The sequence below is a fragment of the Vanessa tameamea genome, chromosome 9 (genome assembly GCF_037043105.1).
Source record: "Vanessa tameamea isolate UH-Manoa-2023 chromosome 9, ilVanTame1 primary haplotype, whole genome shotgun sequence".
Classification (NCBI taxonomy): Eukaryota; Metazoa; Arthropoda; class Insecta; order Lepidoptera; family Nymphalidae; genus Vanessa; species Vanessa tameamea.
Window position 1 is genome coordinate 7836548 of NC_087317.1, and position 22560 is coordinate 7859107.

Genomic DNA, 22560 nt, shown 5'->3' on the forward strand with positions numbered 1-22560 from the left:
ATTGTTTGATATATATGGTGCTAGCTTTTGCCCGCTAATTCGACCGTGTATATATTTTACTGAAACCCACAGGTGATCTTTTTTATTAGATGATTTCTATCATATCTATCTTATGTTCTTCCCCGAGTCCTAAATTATCTCGATATTAAATTTTATCTAAATCGGTTTAGTAGTTTAATCTTTAAGTAAATAGTAAAAATACACTGCTTACCCTTGTAATGTGCCAATATGCTATATTAATTCAATCAATAGTTAATTATTGTCAAAGTCTTGATATTATAGCATACGTATTATTCTGATAAGCTATATTATTTTACAGTTTCATTAAAATGTATTCTGTAATTTTTGCGTGAAATAAACTTTACGTATTTATAATATTAATAGGATTGGTAATTGTTATGTATAAATTCTGATACAGATAATGCTTAAAAAATATTCTATCATATTCATAAAATATTGTTGACGTAAAATGTATTATGCCTATGAGCCCTGACACAATATTTTGGATAACGTGAGGAAACTGCGAATCAACGTAATAATCCAATCGATCCCTTTGTCAACATTGTACCATATGGCGCACGTACAACATTGTTGATATTTCCTCAACGTAAGCTTCGCCTTATCAAATTATCTACTAAGATAGCTAGCAGACAGTTTTGTTACATGTTACAATATAACAGAGATATATCCGAAAGATTATCTCAAGCCCTCCGAACTAGTATCGTATAGTAACAAAGTAATCTTTTGTAGGCAATTATTTTTAATTAAAAATTTACAATAATAATAATAACTTTTAAAATAGAATTTATTAAATTATGTTTTAATGGAATAAAATTTCTTTTATTAGATTCTTAGGTTTTTATCGGACTGTCCAACTGCTCACAGACATTCGACTGTAAGAAATAATAATCATTCCTCATATCAATAATGTGTTACCAACCTTGGGAACCTAGGAGTTATATCCCTTGTGTCTGTAGTTATACTGGCTCATTACTATAACATTTAAATTAATAAACCGGATTCAAAAATACTTAGCATTGCTGTTTGGCGGAAAATATATGATAATACCTACCCCAATGGGCTTGCACAAGCTTTACCACAAAATGAATCACCACCAAGTTAACATTTCAGAAAAAAGTATGAGAAAAATATGAGATATCTAACTAAAAATAAATTCTTAACAAGTAAGGTAGCAATGATGATCAATTACTATCTAACTACCCTAGTTAGATAATCGTTGAGGTTTACTTTTATTTATTTTTCTCTTACTCTATAAATGAGTTATCTTCATTGCACTATGTTTTACTGAATGGTTTGTTGCTGTTCCTCTTATTAACCTTGCCAGTGTCACCAGTTGGCCTTCGTATATAGAGCCTTAGCTAAGAAAAAGAAAGCCCACGCAGGTGCTCCGATAGAAGAAAGTCCTAAGGGTGTTTGAAAACACACCTCTTGAACTTTGTTAGAATGAAGAACTGCCTATACCGACGGTGTAGGTTATCACGTTCGTCCGACGAGAAGTCGCGAATTCGGGGACCTTGTTTTTTTAGGTATTAGCGTGTTGTTTGTATCGTTATCGTCTCTGCGAAGGTTGCGTAGAATACAATGGTCCTATCGCAATTGTCATGCAGGACGAGCCTAAGTCTATTATAATTTACATATAAGTGTGTAGGTACGATACGGTAAATTAAAGCTCTCTCAAATTATTGCATTGACAAGCCTTTGAGGTGTAGTACCCATGTGTTACTGATTAAATTTTAATTTCACTACGTTTTAGCGCTGAATGCTACGATGAAGTTAAAGTGAAAGAAAAATATACACATAATTATGTGACTATTAAGTTAAGATAATTCCAGGATATATAATAGGATTTTTTTTTTATAATTATTAAAATATATTCATTTTAACCACCGAGTTCCGTACATAGTAGTTAGTTCATAAATTTAGATTTTGCTAATAGCTTGGCTGCAACACTACCCATCGGATACTAGTACAGCTATGCAATTTCCTCAAGTCATTCATAGTTACATGATCTCTAACAAACCCTATAACCATATAATCGTTGGCAGACCTATAGGTTTATAAATCAAGAATAATGATAAAAAGTAAAAATTTTGATTTCAGTTTTCTTCACGTGATATTGAGCTGAAAATATTGACGTTCACAATATATACTAAGGTACAGATATGTAAGGCGCAAAGAAAACGCTCACCGGGTCAAGGTTGGCACTGTTTCATCTTATGGATGAGAAACCGTGAAAAATTCCGAAAGTTTTAACGAGCGATCGCGTAAAATTGAAGACATTCCCTATAGTTGAGGGATTAATGCGTACTTTCGAATGAAATATCACCCAAACGACATTTAACCTGTCTTAAACATCGTGAAATTTGATTTAATACCTCGGTAAAGTATCTCAACATTTGCATACATGAACGTATTTATGAGTGAAAGCGTAATCCATTATTCAAGCGGAGCGCCTCTTTTACGGCACAATAATAAGGATTATTTATCAAAGGCAATGCTTGCCTGCTAGTTATATCTTGATTTACGTTGATCGTTCGGTGCTACGTGCGAATTAGTGTCAGTGCTCTGACACACCTGCGCCTTGAATAATACACTATACTATTATATAAACTTGCTATCACCTAATTAATAACTAGCGATCTGACTTAATTTCGCTTTAAAATATTTAGTCTTAAGATTTATTAATGTTAATAAGATTTATAGTTTTGTCATCCATTGTATTATGATAATTTTATACATACAAAAACTTGCGCTGGGTATTTAATGAATAGTTAGTAAGCGATTGTTTTTGAGCAACGAGTGTCGACCCGTTAAAGACGTTTCTATAAGTTTTTTACGTCACATATAAACATGTTACTTCAAAACGCTTTTGAATTTCACTTAGCCTAAATTTTACCATGAATAAGACAAATTAATTGTTTCTTGAACATAGTATCCGGATATTATAAAGTTCTAATGTCCGGATACTATGCGTTACTCAGCGTCTTAATACTGACTTCTCTCCCTAATTTCTCTGGTGTTTGTTGTAAGTTTTATGGGGACAAATAATAATTGTATAATTTGTATTAGTGGAAACTTAGCTGATGTAATTATTGTATATTTTTATGCCATAAGTATCATCTCATTGTTTGTTTCCCTAAAATAAATGAATATATTTCCCTATAAATGAACACAAATATTAAAATGTAATGGCATTGAGCGATCTCTCTCCCGTATTTATTAGTAAAATTTAGCCACGATAAAATAATTTCCGAGCTGCTATTGAGTATGTCTTGATAGATAAGCCCACAATAACTTTTACTAAATCGATCCGGAATTTGAACCGAGAACATCTCTAATTTCGGCCATAAAAACCAACCACTTATCTCAAAATTTATAAAACATTTGAACAAAACAAACTAATTAAAACTCATTTCATTTTGAAATGATCGCACAGAATTTAGTCTGTAAAATGTCTTACCTTTATCAGCTAATCTGTAAAAAAAAAGCATTTAGTCCTAAGACTTAAAGTATATTTTATACTGTAAATAAAATTTGATAATAGGCTCTTTGTTATTCAATTAGGGCAATATATTACGTCTTCCGAGGTTGTAATAAATAGTGATATGGATTTATGGCAAATAGACACATAAATATATGTATATGCTAAACGTTCATTTAATTACACAATATGATCGTAATATCTCTACATTAATATTCTGGTTAACAACCCGAACAGAACAGTTTGTTCTTGCTTTAGATAGATTTATTTAATATAGCGTTTATAATGAGTTATAGATTCGATATTAATAATTATTTTATAATTAATGTCTATTAATATTTGTGTCACATGATTAAACTACAAAAAGGTATTAAGATTTTAGTTTGCAATATTGGTACATTGACGATGTAAGGAATGGTTAATATTTTATAATTAATGTCTATTAATATTTGTGTCATATGATTAAACTACAAAAAGGTCATTAAGATTTTAGTTTGCAATATTGGTACATTGACAATGTAAGGAATGGTTAATATATCTTACAGCGCCAGTATGGTCAGGTGCTATTAAGGAAGAAAGCAATATTTACGTAATTCAAAACTATAATTTCAAAATGTTTTTTAATTATATTGATTTTTTGTAACGGCCAATAAATGTTCTTAGGCTTTTACAAGTCTCAAGTACTTTTAAATTGTCATTTTAAAGAACTTTATTAAGTGAAGCTACCACCGGTTCCGAATGTAGATTCTACCGAGAAGAACCTCCTTCTTACTTTTTCAACATTTATAATACAAAGTTATGTTAGTTAAAGTGGTAGTGCCACACTGCATACCTTCGGGTTGTAGCCGAATGGGCTGGCACGCCCGGGGAAGTACCACTCTCTCACTTAAAACCTGTCTGGTATGTGAGAGTCCCGGAGGACCGACCCCCCCCCAAACATGATGGTTGTGCAGTATTCGGTTACATAACCCAGGAGGGTACCATCAGCAACTGCGGTGGAGAATCCCTCTCTGGGCAGCCATGCTCAGGACGTACACCACCTGAGCAGGGATGCCCAGGCTGCCCTCCGAATTCTGGGGGGGGGGGGCAATTTTGCGCTCGCCACTGTTCGGGGCGAGAGGAGCAGGCAACATAAGGCTACCCCTACCACCCTCACTGTGGACTTCTGCAACATAAGGGGACTCAACTCCAACTTGAACGCCGTTCACTTTCACCTTGAGACGGCGAAGCCGGCCTTGCTCTTTCTTACCGAGACCCAGATATCCTCTCCTGCCGATACGACTTTTCTTTCCTACCCCGGGTATACATTGGAACATTCCTTTATACCACGAGCTGGGGTGTGCGTTTACATCAAAGATGATATCTGCTCTCGACGCCTCGGCAGCCTTGAAGGGCAGGACCTATCGATAATCTGGCTGCGTGTAAATTGCGACGACCATCCGCGAATCTACGCGTGCCTTTATAGGTCCCATAGCGGTAATGCCGAAACCGACTGACTGGTCGATCACGTCCAAATGGCTACAGATTCCGTGCTGCAGCAGATCCCATCCGCAGAGATCATAGTTCTTAGCGATTTTAATGCCCACCACCACCAGTGCTGACGAAGAATAGTATTCAAGGTGAACAATTGTCTAACATTGAGTACACTACATTCTCTGTATAACTGTGAGGTTGGATAGAGTAGTGGTTTAAATGTACTGTTCTTAAGGATTGCCCTTTGTGCAACTTCTAGGGGCTTCAAAGTTGTTTTCGGAATACCACCTCAACATGAAATACAATAAGAAATCAGAGACTGATATAAAGCAAAATAAATGTTACGTATTATAATTATACAAACAAATTAAGCATATGAAAACCAAGTGATGCTTGCTCCCGCAATTTTTGTTTCAGATTCCACTGGAACATCTCGATTCTTGTAATTTTGAAGACATCGAACGATGTTAAAAATAATATATCTGTCAAAAAAATACAAAACTTGTGTATTTGTAGAGAACAAAGTTAGTTCTATTGATTCATTGTCATTAAAAACATATATACGGCAAATATTGATTCTTATATTAAATTAATTACGGTACATGTTAAAATACAAATTTAGGAATTTCATATTCCAATAAACTCAAACTCAAACTCAAACTCAAACTCAAAATTCCTTTATTCAACATAGAAGCATTACACTTACTTATTGATGGTCAAATTAAACACTACCACCGGTTCGGAAAAAGGAACACCCTGACCTGAGAAGAACCGGCGAAAGAAACTCAGCGGGTCTTTGTTTTTTTTTTTTTAATAATATCAGTTTACAAATATAAAACGAAAAATGTTTACCAAAACTGTACCTCTTGTTTTAATTTTATTATTCAAATGATATAAATAATGCACTCGCTGTGGCGGTTAGTGAGCTCATAATTTGGTTATATCTTAGATTCGTGTGATCAGATTCAATTATCGACTTCGAATTATGGTAAATTGATTTTGCGACGGAAATGCAGTCGGAAATACCAAATCAATTCGGACAATTTAACGATGACGCTTCGGCCGGAATAACGAACACGGTACAAATTGAACACCTATGTAGATAAAGAACTATAGTAAGTTACGTTCCCTAAGTACTTGCATTATAGACTTTATCAAATACGATATAAGAAACAATTTCGCATGAACTTCCCGTGAAAGTGTTTGTTTTCTTATTGCCTCGTTTACAGCATAAAATACCTTAATGGATCTATTGCATGTTCTTTCTGTGTTCAAGCTCGTTCAGGCCAGTGCTTGAAAAACAAAAGTACTTTAGTTATATCAGTGTAATATCAACTAGTTTCTAATGACAATTATAAAATGAATTCCTTTGAAAACGGTTATTAAAGTTTTATGAATTAATATTATTTTGTTATCGTTTTGTTTTTGCACGTATTAAAAACATTATAAAAAGTGTTACAGTAGTAAAATTTGCAGTACGAAAGTCTGTCTTATTACTTACTAATAATAATTTATTTTCAGGTAGGTTAGGTATATTTAAGAAATGAACATTACGCTAACACCAATAATTGTAACACTAAAATTATAATAAAAATAATAAACTTTACACATATAATAAAATAAAATATAATAGATTCAGTAAAATGTGAATAGATAAACATATTTATCAAATAAATGTAAATACTACATATGATCAATCAATATATAAGAAATAATTACGTTTTGTATAAGGACTTACGTTTATTTTTTTTGTTTCAGGCGTACAAGCGCGGGGCTTCTTGCTCCTCAGCTTACCTGCCAAAGCTCGCCAGGCCCAGCAGCAACAGCACCTCCCCTCCCTCCACCAGCTTCACCTCCCCGTATCGTGTCAGCTCCCGTTCCGCAGCCACCACCCGAGCCTATACCCCAACCAGCCCACGAAGACGGCGTGAGATTACGCCGTGCGCATACGGTTGCAGTCCGGGATTACCTAAAAAGAGAAACTCAAACATTCTTTGGTGTTCAGAGAGATAATGAAACAGAACAGAGGCGGTTATGGTATGAAAGAAGGAGACGGCATGCAGCGCGTGCGCTCGGCGACCTTAGGCTCGACTTACCACCCGATCACCATCCTGATGTCGACGATATTAGGTAAGTTTATATTTTTTATCGTTAATAAGATTACTAGTAAACAAACCGTTTGATTATACTTTACACTTGTATCATTGATAATGACATTGCTACGAGTATGTTTAAATATATTATCTCTCTTAATCTGTTAACGAAAATAATTTTGTAGAGGAGAATAACTGATATTTTATAAAACTTAAACAAGAAAAATGGTAGCAGCATATGTAATACAGTACGATTTATTTATTTCTTACGTATCAAAAAGGAAAACCGACTAACATGCCAATTACTGGCAGCTAATGTCCATAGATACTCGTTGGCACTTTGTCGTGACTGTATATGAGTTACTAACAAAGGGCTTATTTGTACAAGAGTAAAAGACAAAACATCTATGTTTATTGTGGTAAAGGACTGACATACTCATCTTACACACTGAAATATGAAATACAATGTATGTCTGAATAAGGAGATGGTTGATGTTATCCAAACGTATTAAAACAGTTGGATTTACACAGTATCCTGCAATTATATTCGACAAATACTGTGTTAAAGTACTTAAGAGGACAGTCCTTGCGGAACGCCTAAATAGCGCTTACTATTTTCGAAATATCTTAAAACTGGAGCATTGATTATGGATGAAAAAAAACATTCAGTATCTTAATAGATAGATCTCAAGTTTCACCGCATGATATTTATAAAATTTGTATTAATAACTCAGTAAATTCATCGTCAAAGTCACTCCAAACACTGAAATCGACCTTTTCTATTCACATTTTTTAAGCTATTTAGCTGCTAGTTTATACATGTATTTTTGGTTAAACGGGGACACAAAAGTGTAAATAATAAGTTCACCGTGTTAAATTTCTATTATATCACATAATATTTTAGTAATTTTTATTTAAATATTGCTTACTTTTTGGCATTCGTCGTCCATACTTTTTAGTATGGAGAAAATCATTTGACGGTTTTGACTTATTATTCGACATCGCTGTCAATAAATTTTCAGTCCCTCCCCAGATCTCAAGGTGGGAGCACGTCAGTTTTTATTTCGAGCCGAGTCTTATAATTTCGCGAATCGTCTACGCACACATAGACAAGTTAGCATAAGGGTGGGGCGCGAGTGTCGTGGGATGCAATTGTTAATTTTTACTTTTCAAGATTTATCGACTATTAGTCAAGTCACATATTATTAAGTTAGTTCTTTGATAAATAAATATTTTTGTAATAATTAATAAAAATTTAACGATTTTAATTGGCTTTTTAATTACCCTGTATGAATCTACCCCATGGCGTACGAATTTACCGCTTTTACTGTACGAACGTACCCCTACCATACCAATACGTGGGGTACATTCGTACAATTATTTTATGTAGAAAAAAGCCTATAACCCTTTAACCTTTTGTCATAATAGTTTTGGACTTTTTGGTAACAAACTATAATATATTTGTTACAATTAAGCACATAAACTAGGTAAATACGACAATTAATCACATCGTAAAAAAATAAAATCTGAAAAGTGTACGAAGGGTAACTATTTTCCCCTAATGTCGAATTAAAAGTACAAAATTGTAAGGATGAACATAGTGAATACCCGAATGAACCTGAATGTAATGTAATTTTTGCACTATCCTGCTTATTTTTTTCTCTTAATACGAAATTTAAAACAAACGCCAACTCATACCCAAACTCATGTCGTTTAGTTCGTCTGCTTAATTCCTAATTATTTAAATGCTTAATTAAAATAGTGCATAGTGCTAAGCAAAAACGGTTGATATACATTCCATTTTGTACTGATGCTATACTTAGTTAGTACCTTTCATGACCAGATACCGTCAGCAGGCCTCCCCCCTGATTTTTGTGTAATATAAAATAATTTTAATTGACTTGTTTAACCAAGAAGATTTATGTCTTTAGTTTTTAGTTAATTAAAAAAACTGATTAATATTTACCTCCATTATTTTTATTTGTAAAATTTAAGTAAGTGATTATTTAATGTGTCTTAACGCCCTAATTCGTTATACCTACCAACCTTAAAATATCCAGAAAATAATAATTTAGTTAGAGGAGAGCAGTAGAAATAATAAAAATCATAATGTATATGAGGCATCTTAATGCACTCTGACCGCACCCTATGCTAACAAATAATTTATAATTTTGTTTGCGAGTGACAACCTTATAGCTAATACATTACTCATAAATAATTGTATTTTTATAAATCCTACGTTATGAACGCGCAATGAAAGTTTAATTTATTCGTTGCAACGAAAACAAGCAACTAATTGTCTAGGGGGTGCGTACGATACACTGCACAATGCAAGTGTATTATTGGAAAGTACCTATGTGTGTGTTCTAAAATAAATTCCCACGCTTACAAACTACGCTCTTAATGTTCCGAGTTTTTACTAGCATTCGACGTTACTGGTCCTCCCTCGTTATATAATCTATAAACCTTTTCAACAAATAAGCCAAAAATATTTTATCAAATCGAACTGATAGATCTTGAGATTAGCGTGTTCAAACAAACGAATATAATAATAAATTCCTCAGCTTTATTTAAACAAAATAGTATTTAATGTTGAGGACGCGAGGTACGTTGCGAGGGTGATATTTAATGTTACTGAATACACAATACTGAAACATGATAATAATAATTATTACTAGTAGGTCGCCCGCGAAACTTCGTGTTTATACAAATTTTTTTTAGGAAGTTCCAAACCTATGACAGGTTTTGTTTTGATTTTATTTCATTGTAAACTGGATATCACTGATCTACATTTCGCCCCAAAATGATGAAACCTTTTTTTAAATTATTTTTTTAATGTCAAATAGTATAAATTAGTTCAGTTAGAATTGAAGTTTATTGATAACAATTATAGGTATACTTTAATTTTATTTAGAATAAACTTTTACAATTTATGGCTAAAATATTGTTATTTGAATTAAATTAATTAAATAATAATTTGTTTAATAAATGGTCAATGCAATGAACTGTGAATTAATGAATGGACTTTCGCCAACACACCATGTTGCTATTTGTTGTCAATTTCTGTCTTGAGTGAGTTTTCAGAATCGACTCGAGACATTACAGCATGTATTTGACCTTGTGAGAAGAAGGAGCTTGCAGAGGTCCGTCTTCTCACATGGCCAAAATAAAGGCTGACTTTGTCCAAGGCTTGTCCTTAGCTCTGTTAATCGACATTCTTGATTTGACTTCACGACGCTTCTGAAGGTCTGACTTCTCGTTCAAGTTACGAAGCAGGATGACAATTGAACCAATTTTCAATTTTAAGTTGCGAGGTGGAAGTCCTGACACGTCGAGGCTGTTCAAAAATTCATTTGGGTATCGAGTTTTCTGTGCAAAATCTTCTGTGACTACAGAGTCGATGCTTTTGTAGCTGCGACTGACCTAGTAGTTTGTCTAGGGCTTGTTGATTGATTTGGTCCCAGCGAATGTTCTTAGGTGCAAGAATGGTATAACCACTGACTTTTTTAGCGCCTGCTGAGAAATCAGTGCCAGAAATGTGGCTTAATAAGTTCAGAATTCGGCAGTGTTTCTTCTCCATCATGATCGATACGAAGAATATACGCAGGAAGGTCAGGTTCTGCCCACGGTGGCTCGTTTCGGCCAAGCTGAGATGATACTGAATTCGAACAAAATGTTCTCGCTTATGCCTCTGATCGAAGTTCGCAACCTAGTCAGTTATAAAATATTTTTTATTAAAACACAAACACAACGTACTCGTATGTCGTAGTAGGTTCGTACGTTTTTAATTTGTTTTTTTTTTATACAACCGTTGCGTCGCTTTCTGACCGGTCAGTCACTTTTTTTCAAAATCAATTATTTGTTCAATCGTAACAAGTTAGTTAATTGCAAGCAAGAATCATCTTTATTTTTCTGCACATCTACGGCTTGAGGTCTCCAAAATGAGACTAACCCATTTTTTATATGCAGCTATCGTCCCATAATCACTGAGACAAAAATCGGCTTATGCTAATTGGCATGTAGGATAGAGATTGTTATATTTCTGTTTTACTAAATTGATTTACAATTTTCTAATATCTAACGAAGTATCTGGTGTGTTCCGGTTTGAATAATGAGTCAGCCAGTGTATAAACAGGCACAAGATACAACATCTTAGCTTAGACAAGGTTGGTGGTGCATTGGTAATGTAAGGTATTTTTATTATTGCTTAAAGAATGTCTATGGGCTTTGCTGACCACTTACCATCAGTTGTTATACATTTGTCCCGTCTACTTAACTATAATATTTAAAAAAAAAAATTAAATCCTTTTTTATCACAACTTTTACCAAAAAAATATAAGAAACAGCCCATTAGTAATTCGGGTATCGTCTTTAATATTATTAGTTAGCTTAGGAATTATGGTAAGACCTTAATACTTTTCTTTAGGTATTTCTAGTATTTTAATTATCATTTAAAATTAGCCACAGCCAAAGGCTTTCTTATAGTCAATCGTATAAATGATCAATATTCAAAATTTTAAAATGATATTTCAAATGAAATACGATGTGATACATGTTCGTGCTGAAACCAGATGCTTTACGGCTAATGTCTTATTTTGTATTCTGTGTGTACGGTCTAACATTTATATTCTGTCAACGTACCTACTACACTACATATTTCAGTCTATCTTCATATTATTCTCCTACCGCTTTTAGAAGTTCAAACTTTAAGCGGTTCTCTTTATTATAATAATTTTAAAATAAGAAAAGCAATTTCTGTTCAATTACTTTAGTTTCTTTAGTGGTTATTTTCAAATTAAATAAACTTTTACATTTAATATAAATAAAATTGAATGGCTATGATAAAAGTTTAATATTCGCGTTCCATTTGCAGTCTTCGTACTTTAACAATAAAATTATACATAAAAGTGATGTTACATTTATTCTTCTAATATAAAAATTACACACGTGACTAAAAACTTCGTTTCTCTCAGTTTTATCTGGATTATATTTCTCTTTACTTTATAAAAAATATCATTCAGTGTCACGTCTACCGAATTTAAAATCATAATATTCTTTATTAAAGTAAGCTAATAATGGATCCTTCGAAGCGTCATATTATAATGTGGAATTAAATGTAAAATTAGGACTGGTTAGGAAAGGGTATTGAGAAGAACCGATACGAAGCTCAGTAGTTACTCTTTTCCACCATTTTAATTATACAGTATGTCAATAAAGTACCATTAAATTTAAGTATTTCTTGCCTAGAAGTCAACAAATACTAAGTCCACTCTATTTTCTCATTAATATAATCTTGTATTGATGAATATGCCTTATTTATGTTTTTTTAATATGATCTTTAAATATTTTAAAGGCAATGTTAAACCTACCTCTTTTTTAATTTATTATAACATTTTAAATATGTATACAAATCAAAATGACTACTGTAAAAGTCATGACCGCATGTAACGATGGCAAGAATGCTAGCAGCATTTTCTCTTTGAATCGTAATTCCGAATCTCTGCGCGAAAAATGAACCAGCCCTTCTGTCACCAGAGGAGACAATTAGACGGGATGTCATATATTTTAGAAATGTTTTTGCAATCTTAGTGTTGCAAGATGCAAATATTTGAAGAGCAAAATAAACAATACTATTATTTGAAATTAGAATAGAATAAAAATGAAAACTGAATAATTGTTTATGATTCATAAATATGTCACTTTAATAAATAATTAAATGTCATTCTTAAACTTTCAATACGTATAAATATTTACTTATTTATACGTATTAAAAGTTTATTAAGCATACTTCACTTTTATGTAACGTAAAAGAATAAATAACATTAGATACTAATTAGCCAAATAATTATGTTCAACTTAAAACTTTACACACAAAGATAATAATGTACTACGAATGTAATACGTAATACGTAATAATAATGTAATACGAATTTATACATAGAACAAATCTGTATACACTGACAAGAAAAACGTATTTATTTTAATAAAGAAGAAGTTTAAACGACCTGCAATAGACAAAAGTTTAATAATATTCAAAAATAAACTTATATTTAAAAAAAAAAGTAAAAAACATGTAAATAGAAATTTCAAATAAAATATTATTCATTTGAATTACTTAAGGTATTCGGAAAAACGTTAATGTTGTCAGTTTATGGTATAACATGGTAATTAATATCGCTGGTAATGCTTAAAAACGATATATATTGCAGGACACATTTGAGATATTATTTAGTATAAAATTAACGAGCATGTTTAAAACATAAATTAATAACATAAACGTTATACTTTACTGTATATTTAAAAAAGGAATAAAGTAAAAAATAAAGTGTGTGTATGATATGATAGTATCAATATATAAAGAGTCTCCTGCAGAATAAGTCTTGAAGTTTACTTCACCAAGCTGCGACAATACAGGATATACATATGACACAATTTGAGTCCACTCGTCATTTGACCAAGATACCTTGGTTTAATATATACTTTTAGCAACCAGAAGCGAGGTAACACACAAAAGAATATCACAAACAAATACTGCAAACTTCAATAATAAGATAACATTAAATAAAATCAAAATGGCTTACGTGATCTTAATCACGACCGACACTGATTGTCACCATGGTCCGTACAATATAACCGATGACAAGCATATGTCCCGTTACTTCTGATTTGTTTTCGTCGGGTGGTTAATGACGATACATGAACTCTATTTACAAATGCATGAAAACTCCTTAAAATACATATTCTATGAATGCGATATCACGTCTCTTTAATAAGTGGATAAATTGTTGCAGAATATTTTTAATCAAGTCTAATAGTTGAATAAATTCAATTGGCTGGCAATATTTATCCACAGACATATATTATTTCAAATTTACACGTGTTTGTACAAATCCCGAGTCAGTATTTTTTCTGACGGGACTGTATGGCGTTGGGCTCAGCGTTTGCGTGCTAAATATTTAATACCGACCTGACCTGTATTTTAGACGATCGAAAATGAGGTCATGCGAATTATAGGACTGGAATAGAAAAAATGTTTAGAAAGTAATATTTACAAATTGCTTGAAAAGGTTTACTTTTGGTCTAGTACAAAGCTCTTTGAGATTTTACGTAAAACGAAACAAAACGCTTTTTTATAATTCTAAAACACATTATGTACATACGAAAGCATTTGTAGTGCTCGTGAGAAACAATTTTCGTTTGGATTTGTTTGTAAAGTGCAGCCTGTTGACAGTGTCACATATACTCACGTGTTGAAAGCCGCACTAGAAATTTGGTTGCCAATTGCCGTTTGTCAACACAGCCCGATCCAACAACACTTCTCTACCCTATCTCCTCCCTTATTAACCTGGTTTTTCTACTCAAAACGTGATGTTTTTTAATGATTAATTTTACTGCAAAGATGAATGAAATGTTTTCATCAATACAATTCTTAATATATATATTAACTAGTTGGCGCCCGCGGGTTAGTTCGTGTTATATGGGTTGCTCGTTAGGTTTTGTATATTTTTTTATATCTCTCCTCCTCCCTTGGGGTTCAAGTTTGCTTCATACCAAATATAATTTAATTCGGTTCTGTGGAAGAGTAACAGACAGAGCTACTTTCGTATTTCCAGTATTGGTACAGATGACAACGTTTGTGAAGACCTATGATTAATATTAGTAACTCGAAAGGTAGCTTAGATCATGACCGTAGAATGCCAATAAGTTGTATGTGTCGACTATAATAATTATATCATATAAAGCATACACGCATCAAACTCACGTACTATCGTAAGTCAAGACTATATAACAAGTTTGGGATAGGAAGTGACTTCTTAAAGAATAGCACCGCTGATGTTTCTGTTTTCGTAAACTGATTTGTACGGACTTATACATGCATTTTTATTAAATCCATGGACTAATAAAATTAAAAAAATGTATAAAGTAATGAGTGGGATTATTTAGTCACCAGTATCAAAAGAGGCTAAAAAAATCGATTGGTCGATCGCTTGTGATTAGGAATTGACTTAAAATTCAGTTTGAAATTTGGACCACTAACAGGTAAAGTTAATTAATATATTGAAAAAAGGATTCAATAATTTTAAAATAAAAAAAACAACAACAATATGAAATAATATGTATGGAAATAACTAAGATTTTAACTTCCAGTTTTCGAAACGCTGATCAAAGTCAGATTTACTAATCCGATTAAATACTGAACGCGCATTGGTCGCGCAATGCGTTATCGGATGCTATCAACCAATAGCCATTGAGATAAAGGTTTAATTAGTTAATATGAATATGATTAGCATTTCAGGAAAACTAGTTAATATGTAAACTCATTAACGATTGACGATTGTATAGCCAACTGCTTTTTTTATTTAGTAAAAATTCAATTTGAATCTTATTATTCACATAATAGATTTTAATACACTTCATAAATAATAACTGAATTTTAAAATGTCTATTGTCCGAATCGTTATAAGTAATATACATACATATCAAATATTAATATGACCAATAATTATAAAAGTAGTCAACAAAATATATGTATATAATTTTTAATTGTACTAATGTAGTTTCAAGCGAAAAAAAAAAAAGAATTTTATGTATTTATTTTTTTGGCAAAGTATCTAATCCTTTAACCGATCCAATAGTGAAATAATTCCAACTTTGCTACTATCTTAGTCTTCAACGTATGTACTCAAGCGAACCGCATACGAATTCCAACTGCCACGCTCGGAAAATGTGAACGTTCTACGTTCCATTCGGAAAACGTTATCAAAATGTTAGACGACTTTTCTATTCTGCAGGTGCAGCCGAGAGGAAACCTATTACAATTTCTGCATACATTCGAAGACGTCAACGTAACACTGTTATACACTAGATATAGTTTTGCGAGATAATTCACAAGAAATGTCAAGTTAATAATTGTAAGATTTTATACTGGATCATAATAGTGTATTATGTCTAAAATTTAAATCCGTTTCAAGCTACAATAGAAATGTAAAATATTAATTTTATATAAAGTTATACCAAGTTTTTCGAAGTATTTCATATTGTTTAATTACATAACTATATAGTTGAAAGAATATGTGTAAATGACAATTATTTTCTTTTTAGTATGTATGGAGCGTCCGGAGCGGCACCGAGAGAGGCGCGGGGGCAAACGCGAGAGCGGCCCGATGTTCTACCTGCGCCGGCGCCGCTCGAGCCTCCAACGTATGTCCCCTCTCGCCTTGGGAAGGACAGCGTGGCACGGCTCACTCTTACCGGACTCTCTTATGTTGTTACTGTAAGTACATACCTAATATGTATTACCTTACTTTCAATCAAAATCAAAAATCAAATCCATATTTCTTTATCTGCTTTATTATTATTAAATGTTCTTGTTTAATTTAGTTACAAAAGTGTCATTTATAAGTACGATTAAATCCATCTTTTTATTTATATTAGGACGGGAGAACTGAAATGTTGAACAGGAAAAATTCGGATAAATTTAAAACTATACGTTCACAAACAAACTAACAAACAAACTAAACAGATATCAGAGTCAAACAGTATTAGAGATTGAATTGAATTAGACTGTAATTGTTTTCCAATAACAATTGTATACTGTAGTATCATAATGTAACGCAACTAAACCAGATATTAGACAATTTATATCATAGGTAATATTTAATACAATTTTGATAAAAATATATAATGAAACTAAAAAAAAAGGAAATTACAATTGATGCTATAATAAATATAATTGCTCTTTATAACTCTATATATACGTAAACTGTTTCTCAGATATTCAGACTATGAGATTATATAGTTTGCTGTTGAAGTGGCAATTAGCAATTTTATGCAGAGTGCACGTAACTATAAGTAATTTGCATTCTTACAGACTTTTTAGTTTATCAATTCAGTCTATCATTGTGTAATTAAATACTGCGTTTAAGACCCTGTTTAGAACATAAAATCCTAAAACGAGGTTGAACTACAGTGTCTTAACATGCATCTTATAGATTAATGATCAATATTATAGTATGCTTCGTATAAGTAGAGCTGTTTTGTATATAGAAACTCGAATTTCACCACAGAACATGAGCGAGGAATGTCAGAATGTGATTGCTTATTATAATTATAAAATTTATAGGATACACGTATTAAAACGGCGTATCATCGTAAGCTGGCTGTCAAGATTTCAAGAATGAAATACAAATTAAATTCTTACAGATTCGCACTGAGGTGTGAAGTAAAGTATGATGGAATATGTTTTGAGGGTTTTACCAATTCTGGATATGAAAGCAGTCTTTGGTTGGCTTTCCTTATAATATTATCATAATGATTGCATTTAATCAAACATACTCATTTCTAATTACCGCCTTCATTCGGTTTTCTGTTTGACGTAAAGGTCGACTGGCAGAGAATGACTTCAGGCATTAAGTCCACCTTTTGTCCCATTTACTTTGTGGTGGTCAATAAAGTATTTAAATAAAAAAAATACTCTTGATATTTTTGTTTATTTTAACCAATAATTAGAATTGAGAATATATATTTTTTTAAATGTGATGACAAAGCGTTTAGTTGTGTTTATTGTCCTATCATTTTCAATGTACTAGATTACACTGGAATCAATGTTTCTTTGTAAATAATTAACAACGTTAAAACAACTGATATTGTGGGTAAGTTTATATAATTCGCATAATTGATTGATTTATCGATTTAGTCTAGAAGGTTATTCATAGAAAATAAGAAAGTAATGGCCCTAAGTTAGAACCCTGCGCAACTCCAGAGGTTGTTAGGAGTGGATCCGACTCAAATATCTATATAGGTATGTTAGTCGGATCTGAAAAATATCAAATTCATTAGATTTTTATAGATAGATAGTACAGCTAATTGTTTAATAAATGTAGGCGGAAGGTCGTCTAGACCTTTAAGTCTAAAGATTGTATGCTTATCATAATTTATACAGTGTGTATAAAAATGCAAAAATATTTATTTTAAGAACGACCCAATGAATATTAAATGAAGATAAGTTAGTACTTTCATAAATTGTGGTAGCCGTTGTATTTGAATTAAAAATAAATCTCTACACAATTATTCTCCTTCCAAAAATATTATATTTCAATGTCTGGATAATCTTTCTTATCTCGGGTATAAAAATATCTTTCATCGAAAACAGTAATTAGTTTTCTACAACTTAAATAATGTCGCTTTAACTATGCTTATTGTGGTAACAGGTGCCTAAGTTCTAAAGTCATTTCCTAGAGGGTAAACATTAAAAGTTAGTTAACATCTAAGGAGTTGCAGTAACGGGTTAAAAGGACTAAAAGCGCTTTAATGCTTAATGCAACACAGAATGTTTACTTTGTAAAATATATAGTGATAATATTAGAAAACTTCGTAAGTATATACTAACAGTTAAAATTTTGTATCTTTAATATATTTGTAGCACGTAAATGATATACCTGATATTAATTGGTCGTCACCGATAAAAAATGAACCATTCCTTACAACCTCAATGCGCCACCAACCTTGGGAACTGAGATGTCCCTTGTGCCTGTAGTTACACTGGCTCATTTACCATTAAAACTTTAACATAATAATACTAAGTATTGCTGATTGATGATATGAATGGCATGAATATACGAGTGGGTGGTATCTATACAGATGGGCTTTCACAAAGCCAAGGTAATATATCGAGTTTCACGTGATTCTATTCTCTTTTGTTGATTAAGAATGAAAATTAAGATGAATTTTATGTGATACGAGTTCCCTTTTTTATTTTAAGATGATTGATTATTCTATTACGCCTTTTATTCGGGCGTATTTGGGGCATGATTTGATGAAGATCAGTTTTACTTAAATAATATTTTTTTTGTATTTAATAATACCATTTATTTTATTTCATGCTAAAGATATAACAAATTAAACTGAAACTTACTTTCCAACGTCAATTTTCTTATAAAGTATGGCAAACGATCAATGAGACGAGATTTTTATTAGAAAAAGTGAACATTTATCACTCCATCTTGGAAGGTATTGATGTCGAGGCACTTAATAGGCTTTACGTTGCAAGCTTGCATCTGTTTTGTTAGACTTAGAACAACTTAAATAGCTAAGTAACATGTATCGCCTATTACATTGCGTAATACACACTTAAGATTATTAAATATTACATTTAGTATAAACAAGTCCTTCAGTGTAATTTTTTTTAAGCACTAATTATTTTGTTATATTGAGGATTTTTTTTTTAATTTAGGCTTACTTGACATTTTATTTTCTTTATGATGTATGAAAATATAAATTGTTATAATGGTTATAACAATATATATTAAAATAAAAATAAACATACAATAATATGTATTTCAGTATATAGGTATATATATATTTAATTAGTAATGTTTCACACGTACGAGAGAGTAAATATCGTTTCGTGCGCTTTGATAGCGATCGCGCGTAGAATACATATAAAGATTTAAGAGTTATATTAAACTTTATGTAGGAGATTTGTTGAAAACTAACTAGGGATTCAGTGATAGAATTTATGTTTTGTATATAAGTTAGGCAGTAATAAGAAGTAGCATTTGTGCAATATAACCATAATTCGTTATAAGGACATAGTTTTATCACTAAATGTGCAGAAATAAATTTCATTGATCTGGTCATAAAACGATCAATATCAATATATATTATATTTAGAAACTAGCTGTGCCCGCGACTTTGTGCGTGTTTGAAGCGTTGATAGCCCAATGGTTTAAGGACCGTCTGGCGATGTAAAATATCCCAGGATCAATCCTGACCCTGTGGGCTATTGTAGTCCCCTCTCCTAATACAAGCTCTAAGCTTAAAGCTGTGTATAAGGGCATTTCTCATATACATTGATTGAAATTGAAATTATTTGGCTAATTAGATAATGTGGTTTAACTTTAGTTTGGCTCTATAAGCAGCAGGCCACGTATTTGCCTTTTAATAGAAGATCATTATATTATATAGTTTTAAATTTAATTGAAGGACATGATTACGGTCGAATAATCTGAACACTTTGCTCGTACAAACAATTCGTTTTCTCGTATTATGTTATGATATTTCAGAACGTTGGAATACTAATTCCGATAATGTCTATTTATGGAGCAATGAACTCTTTTACTATCGGTTATTCCTATCCTCTTAAATGCTTAAACAGATTATGAGTTTCATGGTCCTATAATTTCAATTTGTCTATTAGAATATATTAGAAGAATTTTATCTCATTAGGTGGTAGCGCTATTTGCACGCCCGTCTGGGTAGGTACCACGCTAACATCAGATATTATATCGCCTAACAACAATGGTCACTATTGTGGTTGTTCAATGAAATAACTACAGGCAAAAAGTGACAACATCTTATTTCCCAACGTTGGTGGCGCATTGGCAATATAAGGAATAGTTAATATTTTGATAGACCCTAAGTCTGTGGACGATAGGGACCTCTTACTTTCAGATGGCCCTTTTGTCGGTCCGCCTACGTATATTATAAAAAACCATACATTATTAACATATGTAATAAAAAAAGTAAACTTATTAAGTAAAAAAAAAACATTAAATAATCGATTTTGTGTCATAATTCTTGATGTTTCACTGTATTATGAATTTCATTTACTATAATTCATATTTTCTCAACATATATATAACATTATCCAGTGTCGCCAGCTAGAAAAAAAAATCTATTTAACTTTTAATATTTTAAGTCTAGGAAACTGGGTATTCGCATTCCATGATATATGTTTTGAATTGCATAAACAAATGGCGAATTTCGCGCATGTTACACCGCGGTGTAAATATATATGTCTCCAATAATTTCTCATTTTAGTGACATCCAAAATATGCGACAGACGAATTAAGCTACCATATTTCTGTGCAATAAATTATAAAAGCGATGTCTTTAGGGATCGAGTCGAGCTTTATGGCATCGTAAATAACATAGTCGCTGGTCGTAGCAAAACCCCCGAAAGGAACTCTCAAGGTACATAATACAGGCGCTTCTCTTAAGAGCACTATGCCTTAAAAATGGATTTATAGAGTGTAGCATGCAAATGTAATGTTTTTATTTATAATTCTTATTTTTCTGAACGAGAACAGACGTGATAAATGAGCAACGTCGAGTTTGCTGCCATTAACGATTACGGGGCGTATTTATCATATTTACAAAAATAACCCCAGTTAAACTTGTTTGTGATAGAAATTATTTTAGTTTTTGTACATCTTTTATATAAAAGCGGATGGCGGTATCTGTTCGAGATTAATAGACTTCGATACACTTTATCTGATCACCATGATCGTACTTATAAGTTTTTGTTCACGAAGAAAGTTTTAAAATAATGTTTGATAGTGCACATCAATTTTTACACCAATCAACCGATCACCACGAGAGTAGGTATACATTTGAGAATGGAGATAATTTAAGCGCTTGGTGGTAGGGCTTCGTGCAAGCCCGTCTAGGTAGGTACCACCCACCCAACATATAGTCTACCGCCAAACAATAATACTTAGTATTGTCGTGTTCCGGTTTGAAGGGCGAGTGAGCCAGTGTAACTACAGGCACAAGGGATATAACATCTTATTTAACATGTTATTACTTCTTACAGCGTCATTGTCTATGGGTGGTGGTGACCACTTATCATCACGTGGCCCACATGCCCATCCGTCGAACTATTGCATGATGCATTTTGACGTATGCAGGATATTAACGAATATTTTATATCATCGAATATCTCCTTAAATTGTTTAATTTTTTAATAGGCGGTTACAAGACGCTCACGCCAGTCAACGACAACGCAATGGTCACGTTCGTTTCGAGGCAGCGCGAGCAGTCCACACGACGACGTCGACGTAGACGACGTATTCTTTACCCCTCAAGCCCTGACCTCACCATTAAATCAACATCATCACGACGAAGATAATGTTGATGGAACCAAAAGGTAAGTTTTTAAAAACGTAATTATCTCTACTATTTATACGACTATCGAAATTATATTTCTTCTTTTTAACTGGTGGTTTATACGTCTGTGTCTATGGTCGAAAAAGACCTATCGGTTGCACGTATTTCTCATTGATATTAATGAAATAGTTGACTTGTGTGTGCTCATACTAATTATAAATACAATAACAAGTTTAAGAAGTTATGTTGGTACTTGTAGTAAATTACCTATGCGAGCAAATTGAAAACAGCAACTTGTGTAATTACTAAGTAGATTCGAAATGTGTGGTTAATGTTTATACTTGCAAAGGTAAATGTCACGACGTTATACGGACCCTGGAGCGAATGTACTCGTATATTGTTTCGAATAAATGACAGTTGGATAGCGCAACTAATCGTAAGTCACAATAAAAGCATTGGAGTATGCCAGCCAGAAAAGCGAAAATAAGCCTAAAATAAAAGGCCACGTTATCACTTAGTATAGAAAATAAATGTTAATAAATATTATTATATAACGTACTCAGTATGAACTGAGTTTATGTAAAATAGGAAACAATGTTACCT

At 32.4% G+C, this 22560-nt stretch overlaps 1 protein-coding gene across 3 annotated transcripts in view; it reads left to right on the forward strand.

Annotated features, from left to right (window-relative positions):
* The window catches only part of LOC113395147 (inactive rhomboid protein 1), a 140192-nt gene that overhangs the window by 97640 nt on the left and 19992 nt on the right, over window positions 1-22560 (forward strand). For all 3 annotated transcript variants that reach the window (XM_064215876.1, XM_064215875.1, XM_026632704.2), the window contains exons 2-4: window positions 6734-7105; window positions 16171-16342; window positions 21819-21997. In XM_064215876.1, the coding sequence (XP_064071946.1) occupies window positions 6734-7105; window positions 16171-16342; window positions 21819-21997 (723 nt within the window). The remainder of the gene's footprint in view (window positions 1-6733; window positions 7106-16170; window positions 16343-21818; window positions 21998-22560) is intronic.